The sequence below is a fragment of the Pseudopipra pipra genome, chromosome 19, assembly GCF_036250125.1.
Source record: "Pseudopipra pipra isolate bDixPip1 chromosome 19, bDixPip1.hap1, whole genome shotgun sequence".
NCBI classification, from domain to species: domain Eukaryota; kingdom Metazoa; phylum Chordata; class Aves; order Passeriformes; family Pipridae; genus Pseudopipra; species Pseudopipra pipra.
This window is the reverse complement of record NC_087567.1, coordinates 12,111,351-12,129,315: the sequence shown is the minus strand read 5'-3', so window position 1 is coordinate 12,129,315 and position 17,965 is coordinate 12,111,351. Positions and strand designations below refer to the sequence as shown.

General features: G+C 51.2%; 1 protein-coding gene and 1 long non-coding RNA gene across 4 annotated transcripts in view; one reads left to right on the top strand and one right to left on the bottom strand.

Annotated features, from left to right (window-relative positions):
- TBC1D16 (TBC1 domain family member 16) overlaps positions 1-17,965 on the bottom strand; it is a 30,732-nt gene that overhangs the window by 11,775 nt on the left and 992 nt on the right. For all 3 annotated transcript variants that reach the window (XM_064676230.1, XM_064676232.1, XM_064676231.1), the window contains exons 2-3: positions 12,659-12,894; positions 10,905-11,487 (exon numbers count right to left, since the gene is read on the bottom strand). In XM_064676230.1, the coding sequence (XP_064532300.1) occupies positions 10,905-11,487; positions 12,659-12,836 (761 nt within the window). In that variant the 5' untranslated portion in view covers positions 12,837-12,894. The remainder of the gene's footprint in view (positions 1-10,904; positions 11,488-12,658; positions 12,895-17,965) is intronic.
- Positions 5,494-10,997, top strand: LOC135424717 (uncharacterized). Its single transcript, XR_010435328.1, has 2 exons — positions 5,494-6,154; positions 6,300-10,997. It is a non-coding gene; the product is annotated as an uncharacterized LOC135424717 (long non-coding RNA).

Sequence of the window (17,965 nt, the reverse complement as noted above, 5' to 3'; positions counted from 1 at the left end):
GAGCTGAAGCATTGCAAGGCAAATAGCCGGAGGAACATTCCAGAGAGACTTTAGGTTGAGGGATCCAGGAAAAACAGAGCGCCAGCTAATATACAGCACTGCTCAGCAAAACAACAAGTGCACTGGGCCACAGGAATAAAAGGGACAGGGAGAAAAACCAAGGAGGATTAGCAAAACCTGAGGCAGGAAACCAATAGACATATTCAGGTGTTCATTTTGGGCCCTCATGACAAGAAGGACATTAAAGCACTGGAGCATGTCCAGGGAAGGGAACAGAGCTGGGAAGGGTCTGAAGCACCAGGAGAAGCTGAAGGAGCTGGAGAGGCTCAGCTTGGAGAAAAGGAGGCTCATAAGGGACCTTCTCACTCTCTGCAACTCCCTGACAGGAGGTTGGAGCCAGGGGGGGTTCAGACTCTGCTCCCAGGGAAAAAGTGACAGGATGAGAGGAAATGGCCTCAGGTTGCACCAGTGGAGATTCAGGTTGGATACTGGGGAGAATTTCTACATCAGAAAGGCTGTCCAGCCCTGGCACAGCTGCCCAGGGCAGTGTTGGAGTCCCCATCCCTGGAGGGACTTAAAAGCTATGTGGATCTTGCACCTGGGGACGTGGGTTAGTGGTGGCCTTGGCACTGCTGGGGAAGGGTTGGACTCAGTGATCTTAGAGGGCTTTTCCAACATAAATGATTATGGGATTCCACTTCAGCCTTTTCCCCTCACCAAACTCCCATTACTCTTGTCTCAAAACACATCCCATTCTTGCTGGGGAGCAAGACCAGGTGCCGATGTATTTTCTCCACTCAACAGTCAACTACAGCAGCCAAGCACATCTGCACTCCTCGAGCTGTTGTAGCCCCTAAGGAGCCACTGTCCCCCTCCCACCACGTGGGACCTCCTGCACGCCTGACTGAGGAGCTCAGACACTGCAAGGGAGACTTCTGATGTGCAGCAATGGGACCCAACCTGCTGTTGGGTTAATGCCTTGGAACACACCTACAGCACAAAGAGAGCTAAACCCAATTATTATTTCTGTTCCAGAGCGGGGGCAGAGACCTGCCCTGATTACCTGGGAAGCCGATTTCAGCAACAAAGATCTAATAACTCATTTTACGACGCGATGTGACAAATGTAATTATAAGAGAGAAAGGGGCTGAAGGTTACAGCCATGATGTGGCAGTCACCCAAGCTGTCAGCGTGCACCACCTGATTCCCAGAGAGCCTCCTGCAAGAGCCAAACCCTCCTCATGGAGCTGGCTCTCCATCACCATTGTGCTAACCTATGCCGTCGCTAATAACAGCTCTCCCACAGCCCCAGCATTCCTGGCTTGGGAAGCATCATTTACAGACAATGAGTATCATCATAATGTATGAGCATCCATGTAATGGGAATTACATGCCCCTTTTCCTCCCCAGGGGTTAGCATTTCTCCGTTTCTCTGCTATTCCCCACAGGCACTGACCTTCTGGGCTCCTCTTCTTCCCAGCAAGGTGAAACAGCTCCTGACAGCATCAGCTGCTAAGACAGACAGCTTCAAACAAATAATCCGTCAATAAAAGTTCAAAGCTATCCTGAAATGCCTAAAAATTTAGTGCAGTGGCTGTGTAGAGCGAGGTAATATCGGGCGGCTGGAACCTAAATCCATTGTTCTGATACAAAAATTGCCCTTGACGATATACATATATTATGAACTTTGAAACCTGCTGACTTCAGTGACACAAAAGGCATGCAGAGGAAACCAGATTGGTAACTTAGTATTAAAAAAAAGGTGTCAAAATGTTTCTGCTCGCTCTGTGTAACCTTGCAGAGCAGGGTTGGAAGGACACTTGTGGGACAGCACCAGCTTCCCACGGAGTGTGGCCACACAGAGCCAGCCACGGACACTCACCTTAATCAGCACTGACAAGTAACTAGGTTGAGGATTGTGTTAAATTCAGCCTTTGGCAGAAAATATTTGGAACTTGAAGTTTCTGTGCCTCAGAGAACCCAAACAGAATCAATTTCCATAGACCACAGTGACCAGGGAACAAGGTGTTGGATAGTCTGGATGAAAGCCTATCCAGGATTTCTGAAATTAGATGTCCAAACATTCACACGTGGAAGCATTTCTATTCGTCCACAAACACAGGGGTAACAAATCTAACAACTCTTCCTATTTGTTGGGGAAACCTGGGAAAAACTACTCAGGCCGTTATGGTACAAAGTACACGGATGTCAGCATGGACTTTCCAAAAGCTTGTTCCACAGGCTTTCCATTGATCTGTTTGCTTTCAAAACATAAATTTCCTCACGTTGAACTGCACTAAATGCTATTTAGTAGCTAATTAACTTTCTGTGCTGAAAACCTCCTGTAATTGCACTTCTTTCACCTTTTTGAGCCTGTGTCCCCTGGGGAACCCAAGCTGTCCTACGGCATTTGTTCTGCTCATTTCTATCTCACAGGCACAAGTTCCTTCCCGACACCCGGCTGCCAATCACGGCTGCAGAGGTCACTGGAGACCAAATTAGGAGCACTCTGCCTCTGACAAACTTGCTTTGCTTAGCTTGTCGTAAAGGGAAAATAAACGGTTACGAAAAATAATTGTCTCCTTTCATGCAGGGCACCAGCAGATCCAAGCGCTTCCCCAAGTCAGCACATTGTTGTTAGTCACTCTTTGGGTTCGTGTTATTAACAACATCCCAAGAACAAGCTGTTTACATCCGAAAAGTGTTGGAGTCCCTCCCTCCCCTCGCACGTGGACGCAGCAGAGGGGTCTGTGGTCACCAGCCCTGAACACATCGGCCACGGCGCCGGCACGGGGAGCGCAGGGACCTCCACAGGCACCTCTGACCTTGGGCTGTAACAGCAAGTTCACGATCAGGGACGGGGCTGGGAATTAACATCAGCTCTGCCAACACCAGCCTGACAAATAAACCACTGTAACACGACGAGGGACTCGTGGAAACCCGATTATGCAGCTTTGCCTTCTGACGGGCGTAATTGGTTTGTCCTTGAGAAATAAAGATCAAACCGATTTGTTCTGCTTTACGGGGCTACTGCAATCCGTGTTTACAGCACCCTGCCTGCTTTCCCAGAGCTTCACAACTACCTGGCAGAGGTAGAATGTGGTTCACCATCCCAAATGTTGATGACAGCAGACACCGCGTGTGCCGGAGCGGCCGGGGGGGACCCCGGTGGTGCTGCCGTCCTGCCCCACGCCAGGAGGAGGGCGAAAGCCTCACCACACTGGGGGCTTTGTTGCTCCTAATTCATCCCTCCAAGCCCTCAAGCCTGAGGGGAAGCCGAGCGATTCCAGCCAGCAAGAGGGACATTAGAAAAACAGCCCCACAACCTCCGAAGGGTCCCCCCAGTGCTGTGAGTTGAAGCAAAAGGAAAACAAAATAAACCCAGAATTCTCGAGTTAATTATTTAGATTGTAAATGGGAAAGGGAAAAAAAAATAATCAGAAGTTTGTAGGGAATTAATGGGTGTTTTAATCTCTTTTCCCCAAAGTCTGGAATGTGACACACATCTACCTCCAGCCAGCAGACAAACAATCTGCTTCCACAGCTGGCACCTCCACACAGGTGTAGCTGCTCAGGTAAACCCAAACGAGGCTTTTCAGTTTTTCTCTGTGACTTCTTGTTGCAGGGAGGGAGTGGGGGCAGAATGAGCAGTTTGATGCTGATGAATAAGATACACAGAGCTCCGAGCAGCCAAACACAACAAATCACTTAGAGCCAAGCAGACGCTGCTCAAGGATGCAAATGTTACCTTCGATTTAAGGGAGGAGAATATTCCAGAAGCTGAATGGTGGATTTTTACAATCCATACGGAGAAGGGGCACCTCGTGCCTGGGTTTCTGCTCATTAATAAATCAATCGAAATGCAACACTTTAAAAAAAAATTCCTTAGATGGAAAAAGTGATTTCTCAGCAAAGCCTGAAAAAGAATGTTTGCTTTTCAGCCCATTCCAGTCTGGAGAAGGGGACCTTTCTTCCTAGTGTTTATTTAATTTTTTAAATCAATGGATTATTTTGCTTCTTTTGCTTTCAGTTCTATCCATGCAAAAATAAAATTCACCCCTAATTATGCTAATTACAATCAAGCCTTCAAACCCCTGCTCCCTTGAAAGCCCTGCAGATTACCTTTGTTCTTGTATTCCTGGCTCTAAGCAGTGAACTGGGAATTTCAGGGGGACGTTTTAGTGGCAAAGTTAACCAACTCCCCGGACTCTGCTGCTGCCCCAGCGTGAGCTGAGCCAGCACCACCCAGGGAGGATTTCACTGTTTCCACAAGACAATGCGGATTTCCCAAGGGAAGAGCTTGCTTCAAGTAGCAGAAAAGGGAGAGGAAAGAGGAGCGCTGCCTAAAAGCATGTTCCAGAGTTATTGTAAATGCCTAATGCTGGGATAATTGCGAGGCCTGAGCCAAGGAGACAGAGGCCGTGCAGATTTATTTGCATATACTGTGGTGCTTTGGAGGGGACATGCTCTTTATTTTGATCCAGTTAACACAATTCTTCCCTCACAAAGCTGTGGATACCTGCCAGCGCCATTTATCTCCACTCTCCATTCAGATTTCTGGGCGCTGTGATCGTATAAATAAGTAACAGAAGAAATGTAAGAATATCCAAGGAAAAGGAGAGAGCTGAGAAGGACTTGGGGGTGCTGGTGGGTGAGAGGCTGGACATGGCCCATCCCAGAACTCTCCGTGCCCTGGGCTGATCCCCCAGCGTGGGCAGAGGGCAGGGGTGGTTCTGCCCCTCAGGTGAGACCCCCCTGCAGAGCTGCTCCAGCCCTGGGAACAGCCCAGGAGGGACAGGGAGCTGCTGGAGAGAGTCCAGAGGAGGCACCAGGATGCTCAGAGGGCTGGAGCAGCTCTGCTGGGAGGAAAGGCTGGGAGAGCTGGGATTGTGCAGCCTGGAGAAGGGAAGCTTTGGGGTGACCTGATTGTGGCCTTGCAGGACCTGAAGGGAGACTACAGGAAAGATGGAGAGACTATTTCCAAGGGCCTGGAGTGCCAGGACAAGGGGGAATGGCTTCAGACTGCCAGAGGGCAGGGTTAGATGGGATATGGGGACGGAATTCTTGGCTGTGAGGGTGGGGAGGCCCTGGCACAGGTTGCCCAGAGGGGCTGTGGCTGCCCCTGGATCCCTGGAAGTGTCCAAGGCCAGGCTGGAGCAACCTGGGCCAGGGGAAGGGGTCTGTGCCCGTGGCAGGGGTGGCACGGGATGACCGCCCGGGTCCCTTCGCCCCGGGCCATTCCCGTTCCCGTCCCCATCCCCGTTCCCGGTATCTCCCTCACGGGGGGCGGGCCCGGGGCGGCGGGAGCGCCGCTGGGCAGAGCGCGCCCCCTGGCGGCCCGCGCGGCCCGGCAGCCCCTCCCTGAGGCGGGACGGGGGTCGGGCCCTGCCCGCCCTGCCCGGCACCCCCCGGCACCCCCGACAGGGGCTCGGGCCCTGCCCGGCACCCCCCGGCACCCCCCGACAGCGCCCGGGGCCGAGCGGGTCCCCCCGTGCCCCCATCGCTGCGGCCCTGCCAGGGCCCTCTCGGGCATCACCCGCTCTCGGCACGGTCGGGCCCTCTCCCGACATCCCAAATAAAAGAGCTTCACGGGCCCTCTGAGCCGCAATCCCCGATACCGAGTGAGCTGTCACTGTTTTCTTCCACTGAAATCTGGCAGCGAACCAACGGGGGGAAGAAACAAACCTGCTATAATTAATGTTCTTGCTGTTCAAATATTTATATAAAGCAAGATAGAGCCGTATGCCTCTGCAATCTCTTGGATCTGTCCAACCTTCTCAGCTTTGCAGACGGGAACAACTACAACTGATTACACAGGGCTGCTGATGGCTCAGCCCAGCTCCCCTGCTCGGTACCTGGCTCTGTGCAGACCACTGCTGCCTTGGAGAGAGGTTACACTGACCCCATGGTGCAAACAGAAGGGGAAAAGGACTATCCTTCTCATGGAAGAAGGATTTGGGGGATATTTTTTTCCTGGGCATGGGTTTGGGTACAAATGGAATTAGGAGCTTTGGTGTCTTACATCATAAATGGCACCAGTTCAGGCAAGTCCTGGGGAATTGGAGCCTGGACCAGTCAACCCTTGTGCTCATCCCCAAGGCTGAAATCATCAAAACTGAGATGCTGCAAGAAGTTACAGGAGATTTTGAAGTCTGTGAGCAATTTCCCTGGTTCTACTATAATCACTTCTGTTACAACAGCGATGAATTCCCAACCTCTTGATGACTCCAGAGCTCCCGCCAGTTCACACTAATTTCAGCTCATTTCCCTCATAATTTTCCCTCCTGTTTTTGCTGCAGAGGTCGGAACAGCTCTAAGCCCTTCAGGTGAGCTGCCAAAACAACATGATGCAACACCATTCCCTGCTCCCACCTGCCACCCTCCGCTCCCCGGAGCAGCTCATTTACTGATGAGCTCCTGGGAAGAGGTTTAACAACAGGATGTGCAACACATCCGTAAAAATTGCATCAACTGCGATGCCAAGGAGTTTTTCTCTGTGTTGTGAACTTTGCCTGGACTGTCTGTGATGGATCTGCCGTGTGAATCCACATCTGCTGGAGAACGTGAGAACTCACCATCGTCCAGCTCCATTATGAAAATGTTTTATTATTTGTACTGCTGGCTGCTAAAATGATCAATGTCTTATGAAAGGCATTTCCTTCTTGCATTGATATCCATGACCATGTGGCTTCTGCTCGTCCTGTACAGCAGGAGCTGTGGGAGCACTGCTGGCCGCTGTCCCAGCACCTGCGGGGCCGCTAGTGGAGATCCAGCCTCTGGCCAGATGTTACCCCAAGCTCCACTCACAAAATTCCACCACCAAGGCTCCTCAGTCCAAGTTCTGACTGTATTGATCAACATCTCAAGTTGAAGTTAGCCAAGGAACCAATACCAGTGTTTGTTTCTCCCCATCAGCACTTTTGTGTTGCTCCTCAGGTATCAGCAGCTGCTGTTTATTAAGTGAAAAGCCTTCAGCAGCCCGAGCACCCATCGCTCAGGAAAGCTCCTGTTAACCAGGGATCACTCTGGCACAGCACAACCCCCCACCCCAAAGCAGACCCCACTTACAGAGCACTAAGTGCTTCCACAACCAATTGTATAGATCTGCTGTCACGGTCAGTTCAATAACTCCATCGCTGGACAGACATTACAGACGGGTCAGATGCTGTTTGGTTGCCAGGATGTAACAAAAACCTTTTAGTTTCACTTTACTGATGGGGAAAATGGAAGCTGAGGAAGCCAGAGTTGGGCACAGAGAGCAGCTGCCCTGAACTCGTGCCCCTCAAACCACAAGGCAAATGTTTCCTGATGGCCAGCAAACAACAGTGACCAGGGAGGGAAGGGACAGAATGGAATGATTTTCTTTCCAGAATCCCTCCTTTCCTACAGAAATGCAGTCCCTGACAAAGCTGCCATCAATGCAGGTAATCCCCACACCAGCTACCTTCTGCAGGAATCATGTCCTGTGAGCAGAAAGGGGCCCCAAAGTTAAGGACACAAACCCTGGGAGAACAAGGCCACCTTTCCCTGAGGGATGAGGACACCCTGCAGCACTGGTGCCAGGCTGGTCTAGAAAGAGAAGCAGGAGTGTGCCCACTGGTGCTGGGACACTCCCATTGCTCCCACCCCGAGGAATTGTGTAAATGGGAGGAGAGAACGATCGCCACATGGGATCCCTGGCAGCCTGTCAAACCGAGAAGCAAAGAGGAAAAAAACAATGGAGACGTTTTTATTTCCTTATGTCCTACCAGGCCAGTTGTTGAACTTACAATGACCAACTCATTGTGCAACTCCAAGGCTCCCCAGCCCACCTCCCTCCTTCCTCTCCGCCCCTGGTCCACACACAGTGTTTCGTGGTCCCTTCTGCCCAGGTGGCCAGGCCACCTCCTCAGAGGATGCTCTGAGAGGCAGATGGGACTCGTGACTCCTGCTCACACAGGAACTTTGGCAAGCAGCTCGCTGAGCCCTTGATCTCATCTGACCCAAGTCTACCTGTCTGTCCCAGTTCCTCCACAGAGTCCCATTTCTCCACTTCTAATCATATGAGGAGCTGGCTGGAATGAAATGCAACATATTCCTTTGGCTTCTGCAGCAGCCACGGGGAAGAGCAGAGTTGTCTTTGCAAGTGCTCCCAGTGCAGAGGCAAACAACCAGAAACAGTCCTTCCTCCTGGCAGGGAGGAGGTGGGGACCGGGAGGTGGGGAGGGAAGAGAGCTGGAACAATCTGCCAGCAGCACAAGCTTTGTTCCCACTCCAACTCTGGCTCAGAGGGGAAGCAGCCAGCAGAAAAAAAACCTAAACCAAAACAAACCCTTAAGAAGCAAGGAAGCTGTTCCCATGCTTGCAGTGACTTCTAAAAGAGCATCTCCCACCCCCAAAATGCCGGGATGAACGCAGGAAATAAGAGATGCTTTTTGACAAGACTTTTGCAAAGTATTCTGTGCAGAATCTCCAGCTCAACAGATTGTAAGATCCTGCAGATCCCATGCAAGGGGGCTCTATGGGGAAGAACAAATTGGCATAAAAAATGCACACGCTGGACAAAAAACCTTTCAAGTTTGAAGTCCCAAACAACAAAAAGTCTGTTTTATTAATCTGCTGTCAATTATGGGTGTCACATGCACTGTGTGAGACTTCAGGCTGGCACCACAGGAGTTAAAAAAAAAAGAAGAAAAAAATCAAAGCCAAGCAGGCCCCTGAGCTTGGTGTGCAGAGCCAGCTCTGCCTGGCTGGAGCTGTCGGGGCTCCAGCAGCAGCGAGGAAAGCCAGCAGAGGGCAGGGAAATGCTGCAGGAATGCACAGACAAGGCAGGGAAGATGCAATAAACTGTATTTCCTTCCTTTCACGACACTATTTGCAGCTCAGAGTGTAAGTGTTGCAGAACACTTAAACCACAACACTCCTCACCCACTGGCCGGGCCCCAGACACTGCCTGGGACCCTCCTGTGCCAGCTCTGCTCCTGGTGCCAAAGCTCTCGAGACCACAGCATGCCTGGGACAGCTGTGGCTCAGGCCAGGACTGGGATTTCCCCAGGATGAGCTCAGTCTCCTGGTTTTCAGCAGCCAGGACATTATTCTGAGCGTGTCCCTCGCTCCTCCCACTTCCAACCACTACAGTGGGAGAAGAACCCTGCAACTGGGCCACAGCTGAGGCCACAGCTTCCACAAACACACACTGAAAGACAGGAACATTTTTCCTATAAGAATCTTACTGTTGGAACTCAAAAATGTTCCCAGAAGCATTTTCATTATATTTTATTTACAAAAAAAAAAAAAAAGCTTAAAAATCCCCCCAACTTCACTTTTTTCAGAGTGACTGAGACAGGTCAAACATACATGTTGTCAGTGCTGCTTCAAGGAAAAGAATCATCTCATACACCTTAAACAGACAGAGGCTTTGGTTGCAGTGGATTTGGGGGGTTTCTGTTTTTTAAGTCAAGGCCAAGAAATTTCTAAGCTAACACAACCTTCTCTGAAAGCACAGACAAATCAAGTGTCATCCTCAAGCATCAGCCCAGTGCCAGAACACAGCCTGAATGGGACATAAAAGCTAGAAACTAATAATTAGAGTCAATTAGGAATGACACTTAATCATTCAAAGGCCTCTATAGATTTTTCCCAGGTGTGTTTCATGAAATTTATGTAGCTTCCAAAGTCCTCTATACTACTTGCCACAAAAGACTGGCAGGAATCATATTTGGAGAGCTAAAAGAGACGCTGTCAAAATGATGTTGTTCACACAGTATGGAAATCAAAGGCCCATCCTGGGCACCCCACAGCCCCTCTGGAGCCAGAGGAGAGGCTGCAGTGGGATGGGATGGGATGGGATGGGATGGGATGGGATGGGATGGGATGGGATGGGACAGCCACCACTCAACCCACTGCCCAGGTGCTGCAGAGCTCAAGCCCAGCAAAGCCCCTGGGTCACAGTTAATCAGCAGTATCCTGCTGGGGCACATCTCAAATGCAAAGCTGATACAAAGTCTGACATCACCATACTGAGGGGTTTTAAAATATCCAGAGAGAGCTGAATGCATTAGAATATTTCCTCACAAACCTTGCTCTTACTGGCACTCTCTGGGCTTGAGAGCCCGTAAAATAAAGAGGCCAAATTGCTTCAACTGGCAGGTCTCAGTGCAGTCTGTGCCTTGTTCACGTGCACAAAGGAGAACTCCTTTCTCACTTCAGGCGTAGTTTCAAAATTGAGCTGTAGCCTAAAACTCAGCCCCACAGTGCTTCAGGAACACACCTGCCCTCCCCGAGATGGAGACGAGTGATACACCAACAGGGCACGGATCAGAAAGGCAGAACCACTGGGTATGAAAGCAGTGAGTTACACAGGTGTCCTCCTGCGTTAGTCCTCTGCCAAGGTGCCCTCTTACCTCGTGCAGTTTACTGCAGGTGCCATTGAGGAGCACTGACGAAAACACCCAGGTTAGATACGCAAGAATTAATATTTATATGTCTGAAGCGGGACCACATTCTGAACAGCAGCAAAACAAGCTACCACATGCAGGTTTCGTGTCAAGAAGGGGCCTGGAGAGGTGCCCCCAGCTCAGGAAGTCACACGGGCTCTTTGATGTGGCTCTGCACGAGAAGCAACAAGCTCAGCTCCTCAGCAGAGCCAGTTAGGCCAACAAAGGACCTGTTTAATTTAGCAATGCTGCTTCCTGGGCCCAAGACACTTCATCTCAAAGGCTGTACACAGACAGCCCTGGATGTCTGGGGCCAGGGTTCACTGAGCAAAAGCAGAACTGGCAGGCAAACAGTTTCCTGTAAATTCCACAGGAACCTGAAGCAAGACATTCTGCTTGATGCCACTGTGAAGTTTCACCATCTCCTTCAGCATCTCCAAGCTCAGCACCCAGCTGTGCACGCAGGAACTAGAGAAAGGACGCACTCACCTGCTTTCACTGTCCAGAAACACGGAACTGCTGCTTTTCCCAAGGGCTTCACTGATGGGAGAGAGGCAGAAGGGGGAGGAGAAGGCATCAGAATCAGAGTCAAAAGTACTGTCCCTGCTCACGTCCTCAGCAGACAGCTCCAAGGAGCCCTCGTCCTCGCGGCAGTCCAGCCCTTCCTCCGCACCCTCCGCCGACAGCTCCGACCTGTTGTGCTCCTCCTGGGAGCTGAGGGTGCACAGGATCCCTGAGTCGCTGCGGGGGGGCTGTGGGGACCGGCCCTGCGACAGCCTCTCCCCCTCTGAGCAGGGGGGGCTGGTGTAGGGCCCATCTCTGCCGGGCTGGGACACCAGGAGCTCGTCTGCCCTGAGGGTCAGGGCCCCCCTGTGCTCCGGGGGCGAGGCGAGGCCCAGGCCCTGAGCGTGGCGGCCGCGTTTGCGCGGGGCTTTGCGCACGGGGGAGCTCTCGGGGGTGATGTAGCGCAGGGCTTCCTCATCCTGCCTCTGGATGCGGGAGTTGGGCACCCAGGCCAGGATCAGCGTGGTCCCCAGGAGCTCGTCCTTCTCCATGTACAAGCACAGATAGCCTGAGAGAGAGCACAGGAGCAACCGGCTGTGACGCGGGTTTGTTCTAAGGGAACTGCACAACCCTGACATTTCCCTTTCCCCGTCTCCCCATCCCTGGAAATGTCCAAGGCCGGGTTGGATGGAGCTCTGAGCAACCTGGTCTAGTGGAAGGTGTCCCTTCCCATGGCAGGGGAGTGGAATGAGATGACCTTTGAGGTCCCTTCCAACCCAAGCCATCCTGAGATTCCCCCCACTTCACCATCACTTACACATGGGCAAAACAAACCCTTATAATTTACCAGGAGAAAATTGTGGAGTGCTCAATATTATTCACTATTTGCAAATCATTTCAAGTCTGCATATGACTTTTGAACTGTCTAAATTCCCTCTGGCCTAAGTGGACAGAGAAGTGCCATACAAATACTTGGACTTCCTGGATAGATTACTAATCAAGAGTAAATTGTGAAATATGTTGCCACATGTAAAACTTCTACTGTTTCTTAGTTAAACAATTTCAAGTGCCAGCTAAACATTGATTTCTCAAGAATATGTACCTTAGTGTGGCTAAAGGGCTACAATTTTCATGGAAAGCCAATGAAAAAAGAAGTCACCCACACATATAAAGGGAAGCAAGGGTCAATGTTCACAGAGTAATTTGTTTTGTGAAGCTGAGCCAGGAGCCACAGCTCTTTGATGAGAACATGAAAGAGTGCAGGAACAGATGAGAATAAAGGAACAGAGCAGAATTTATCTTCATTTACTTCAGTGCATGTGGCCACAATCAGGTTTTCTTGCCCTTTCCTTTGCCAGTGGTTGCTGAGGCCACTCCAGCAATGACAGCTACAAGAGGATACTTGGATTTTCTGAACAATCCAGACTGGAATGAGCAACAGAAGTTACTGTCCTCAAATGACAACTGTCCATCTTCCAGCAGTACAAAAGGACTTACTAAACCAGGTAAATCCATGCTGGACCAGAACAGAAAGGAAGAATCAATTTTCCTACTAAAAGAAGATGGATCAGCTGATGGATCAGCTTGTGGGTGGCTTTCCTTAGTCTTCCACAAGACTGCCTTGCCCTGGCCCTCACTGGCACCTCTTCATTCATAGGAGCCCAAGATATAGAATTTGATAGAAACACCCGCCAGGAGAGAGAAAAAGAGAGTGAGCAGTGTCTGCAACACCCCATCACCTGGATGGTGCTCCCCGACGCCTTGCAGCAGCTCAGGGGGGTGGACACAGACATTGTTCTTGGAGTAGATAATCTCCCCATCCAGCACAGAGGATGAGCTGCCGCCGCCACCGGGATTCAGGGTCAGGAGGTCAGAGGCTTTGGAGGAGGCACGTCGGAGGAGTCGCCCCAGAGACATCGCCAAGGAAATGTTTCCATTATCTGTCAGCTCGAGTCAGCAGCCAAATCCAGAAGATCTGCCAACAAGGGGGAAAAAATAGTGTTAGAACTGATTTAACAACAGCACGTGCCACCCACTGTCTGAGGATGAGTCTCCCATCAATGCTGCACCAATCCACAATCCAAGCAAGAGCCTCTGAATGCTCTGGGTCTGTAACATCACCTCCACGCTTTAGAGAAGCTGAAGGACAGAATCCTGCGATGTGCGTTTGGGGTTTGGGGGCTGGGAATTTTTTTCTGTGAGGTTGTTTTTTGGTTTTGCTTTGGGGGGTTTTTTTGAGCAGTGATGGTTAAATAGAGCCTTGTCAGAGGTAAGTGGCAAGAGCCCCCTGTTCAACAGAGTGGGCAGAGCCCAGAAGCAGAGTGTGGCACACCAACTCAAGGCAAACATTCCACCTATCAGTAGCTTTACCCAACTGTGGAACATGATCCCCAGCTCATCACCGAGCTACCCCTGTGCCCAAGTGAGGTGTGCTCCTCATCTGGGCTGTTGGTGAGGAGCTCTGCAGTGGACCCACAGGGGTCACCCAAGCTATAAACTATTTAGCAGATGGACCAGGAAGACTTGATGTATTGGAAGAGCAGGTGGGTCTCACACAAAGCAATCCCACAGACAGCCCCACACGCTTGGGTGCAGAGAAGGCTCCTGCTGCCATCCCCAGCTGGGAAGCACCAGAGCCAGGGCAGTTTCTATTCTGCCAAAAGCACACAAGGAGAGGAAACACCTGCTTTTGTTCCTTTGTGTTTACATGGCCCACCTTGCTGTGAACAGGCCAGTCTGACCTAGCACACCCCGCACACGGCCACGCTCCAGGGCCAGGGCAGCCCGTGGGGAGATCAGCCCGGGTGTTCCTTGGGGTCAGTCCCACACCACGGGCTGCACGGCCAGGGAGAGCCAGAGAGAAAGATAAAACAGGCAGGCCCTGACCTGTGCTATCAGGGGCATCTTCTCAGGAAATATTTAAGGGCCCAAAGCAAGCACCATGAGACACAGAACAGCTCCGATTTCCTTAACCTGGTTTTGATGATATCTCCAGCCAGCCGAGGTGGGGAGAAGGCACAAAGGGCAAACAGAACTGGCATTTCTCCAAGAGCAGAGTGGGGGCTGAAGGGAAGGGAAATAGCTGTCCTGGTTCTGACAGATTGGTACGTACAGAAGACTGCAAACGAGACTGCCAAGCTGCTGACAGAGCCTTCGTTAAAGGACAAACTCTTGGTTTAACTGGCAATCACCACATTTGTCAGCTTGAATCACAGCACAGGCACTTTCTGCGTTTCAGTCTTTGCTGGGGCTTGATGGAGAAGCCTCAACCCTGCTCTGTACCAGCAAGTGTTCAGGATGAGAGATTACTCTGCAAGTCCTGCGCACTCCTGTCTCCTTCCAGCACCAAACACAACATGCATCCTCATGTCTCAGCCCCAAAAACCAAACACTGTGGAGCTCTGTGCTTGTTCTCGTCCACATTGCCAAACCCCACAGCTTCAGGCTGGGTTACACCAGGGAAAAAGTCATTTGCTCAACCACATTTAAAGAACAAATCACCTTTCCTCTCATTGCACCCTGCAAGAACAGACAGTAAATTCTGCTGCAACAGCTCCTTCCCACAGCGAGTTGCAACAGGCTGTTTCCACCCAGTGTCAGGGGGGCTGGAGCAGTGATGTGGAGCAACCTGAGCCTCCAGCACACCTGAGCAGGGGCACCTGTCACCACAACACCTGGTAGGCAGCACAGAGTGACCAGCTCTGCCTGTGCTGTCGAGACTGAAACCAGCCCTGCTGTCCAGACCTTCAGCTCTGTCAGGGATTTCATCAGAACCCTAAAAACCTGTGCACACACAGAAGGAAGATGGCACCAGCTGGCTGCTGCTGCTGGCCAGGGGATGCTTCCTCAGGAAACACGAGGGAGCTTTTCCCACCAAGGCCAGGAGATGGAGAAGCACATTGAAACAAGAGCCCGTGTGATGTCCTGCAGGAAGGCAGGCGGAGCCGCAGGACGTCTCTGCCAACAGAGGCACCTTTTAATGAGCTTTTACCTGGCACAGAAAGAACAAAGGAACACATAAAGATCAAAAGCTGCTCCCTGGAAAGCAGGAGGAATTTAAAGGGAAACATTGCTTTGATCCTGCAGAACACCTGTTGCCTCAGCACTGCCTGGATGTGCAGGTGGACGGCGCTGCAGGTACACACAGGCACAGTGGGCTGGGAGGGGGAAACCAAAAAAAAGGACAAAAGGTGAGGAATACAGTGTCCTGCCAGCTCAGAAATTTAGTCTGTTGGACTTGTCTTGCAGAAGAGCTACATATCAGAAACCAGAGACCACTGCAGTGCTGCAGACAGCAACCAAAACCACTGGGATACATAAATATCACCAGCAAACTCAATTAGTCCTTTCACCATTGCTGCAGGCCAGGGAATTCTGTGTAGCTTTGGTTGCAGGATTAAAGAAAACAGATTTAAGTCACTGGACAGTTTCAGGGAGGGTGACAAGAGTGATCTGGACCATGGAAAGAGATTGCCAAGGGAAGACTGAAGTGAGGGAAATGTATTAGAAGTCTTCACACGTGGGAACTGTCACTGCCAAAGAAAGGAAGAGCTGTCAATGGAGGTCAGGAGAAGTTGAAAGGCAGTTGAACTGTGGCAAGGAATATCTAGTTTTGTCATTCTAGTAGCAGGGACAATGGTGCACCAGAACAGGGCAACCTCAAGGGGCCATTTCCATCACCGGGGTCTCAAAAGCTGCAGAAATAGATACACAGTCAGTCCCAGCGAGGACCAGATGATGGACTGGATCTGTGAAGGCCATCTGGCCTACTAGTACAACCCCAAAAGTCTCTGAAACTCAGCCTGGGAATGTGCCTCTCCTTCCTAAAAGACAGGAGTTCATACAACACAAACCAGCAAATGACAAAGACACTGAACCTGCAGGGTTTGCTCTACTCTCAGCCCTTTCTGTGTGGGACAATGTCTGCACACACAGTCTGTGGAACCTGGCACGTGGGGAGAGGCAGGTACTGCTGCTGCCTCCTGTGTGAGCTTGGGAAGGCAGCAGGAACTGCCCCACAGCTCAGGCAGCAGTAAATCAGCACCATTCAAAAAAACCTCATTTTTCACATGAATTTTGTATTTATCTGCTGATCTGAAGGGATTCTTCTCAGCATGGCAGAGCCAGCTCCGCTCTCCAGAAGCTGAAGCACTGAGTTAGCTGATAAGCTCTTGCTGAATGCCAATATTTATTAAGCACACACACATTTTCTTCTCCCACACATCAACTGTTGCCACTAAAAATCTTCGCTGCAGCTTCTGAGTCTGTTCACACAGCCCTGGCTGCTCTCCCAGGCAGTGCCAGCACTTCTCAGCTACATGAGTGAAAAAGTGATGGGGAGCCAACTCCTGAAATCCCCACGGGAGCCTCTTCCCAAGAGCCCAACCAGTTCCAGCCAGCAGCATCCAGAAGGGCACTGGCTGCTCGCCTCCCGCAGAGATGCCCTTCCCGTCCTCACAGCCCATCAACAGAATCCTGTTTGCCTTGGCAGATCACACCTCACCTTGGCACAGGCCGCTGGACCAAATGCTGCTGCCCCCGGTTGCACAAGATTCCTGTATCCTGTCACGGGAGGGCAGTGCCGGGCTCTGGCTCGGGCTGACACCCTCCGGCTCGGCGCTCCCGCCCCGGCAGCACCAGGAGCACGCAGCACCGAGGCTCCTCTCCCAGATGAGCCTGGAGGGGTGTCCAAACGCTCCTGCAGCCACAGGTCCCACTGTCGAGCCCTCCGTGCAGGCACCGGGCTCGTGGCTCCCAGGGCACATTTGCTGTGCGAGACTTTAAGAGCTTTACAAGCAACATAAGCCGAGCTAGAGGGCTCTGGAAGTGAAACATGAGACTTGCAGCATGTCTGGGCACGGCAGAGAAACACGAGCTGTCAAACAGCAGCACCACAGTCAAGCATGAAATGTCTTTGGTAACGAGAGAGCAACAGGCTCTTTTTCTGTTTTGCCCTAATAACTTAAATTTAAGTTTACATATTTAAGGAGTGCAGAGTCACTGCAGTGAGGGGGCTCAGACACTGCACAAGTTCCTGTCTCTTTACCCTCCTGGGAAAAGCAAAGGCTGGGTTTGGAACTCTCAAGCAGAGGTTACAGAGCGAGTGACTGGAGACAGAGTACGGCAGCCCAGAGCTGGGACTCGCAGCTTCCTTCCAGTCCTTGCAGTAGATTTTCTGTGCCACTCTCAGCTGGTCACCCACTTGATCTCTACTCCTCCATGGATACATGAGAGCCCTTGGACGACCTTCCCGCTGTATTGCAATACATGAACATTAGGGAACAAAAAAGAAAAAAAGCTTTCCAAACTCCTTGCTGTTCACTGGAGCCAGTTAAGAGGACCCAGCCAAATCAAGGAAAAACATTTACTGTAGGGAGCCACTCTGAAGTCATCCCATCTCATGGGGAGAATTATGTAGGTCACCAAAAAGTCCTTCATTGCTGCCCTGCCAGAGCAGCAGCAGCTCACTGAGACAGAGCAAAGGGAGCTGAATCCTGCAAGTTTGTGACTCGGAAATAAAAAGGAAAAGGGAATGCTCTGTCGGAGCCTGCAGCTGCTCCCGGCCACACCTGCTCAGGCATCAGAAAGCAAACAAAAAGCAAACAAAACCCTCACTGCCCCCCCCACCCTGGCACCAAACTCACCTGCAGCAGCACCCAGACATTCTGTGTGCCACATGTCCCTCCATCCCAGATTAACCAGCATTTCATGTCCCTTATCTGCACTGCTCGTGCCACAGGTAACACTTTTATGGCCTTTTATTTCCAGTGTCCCGGAGCCAAGGCCTGATAACACTCACAGGACTTGATCCCGGAATACCAGCAACTAAAAACCCCAGGAGCCTGGATTCACAGCTGAATGGATGAACTAACTGAAAAATGAACTAAAAAGTCTTTCTCAATATAACAGAAATCAGACCACGTGTCTCTGTCACTCGGACACTCTGGCAGTCCCCCCTCCCTGGGCACAGGCAGGGGCAGGACTGTGCCCCTTCCCTCCCTTCCTGATGGACTCAGACAGCCCTGTTCTGCCCCATCCTGGCTCTC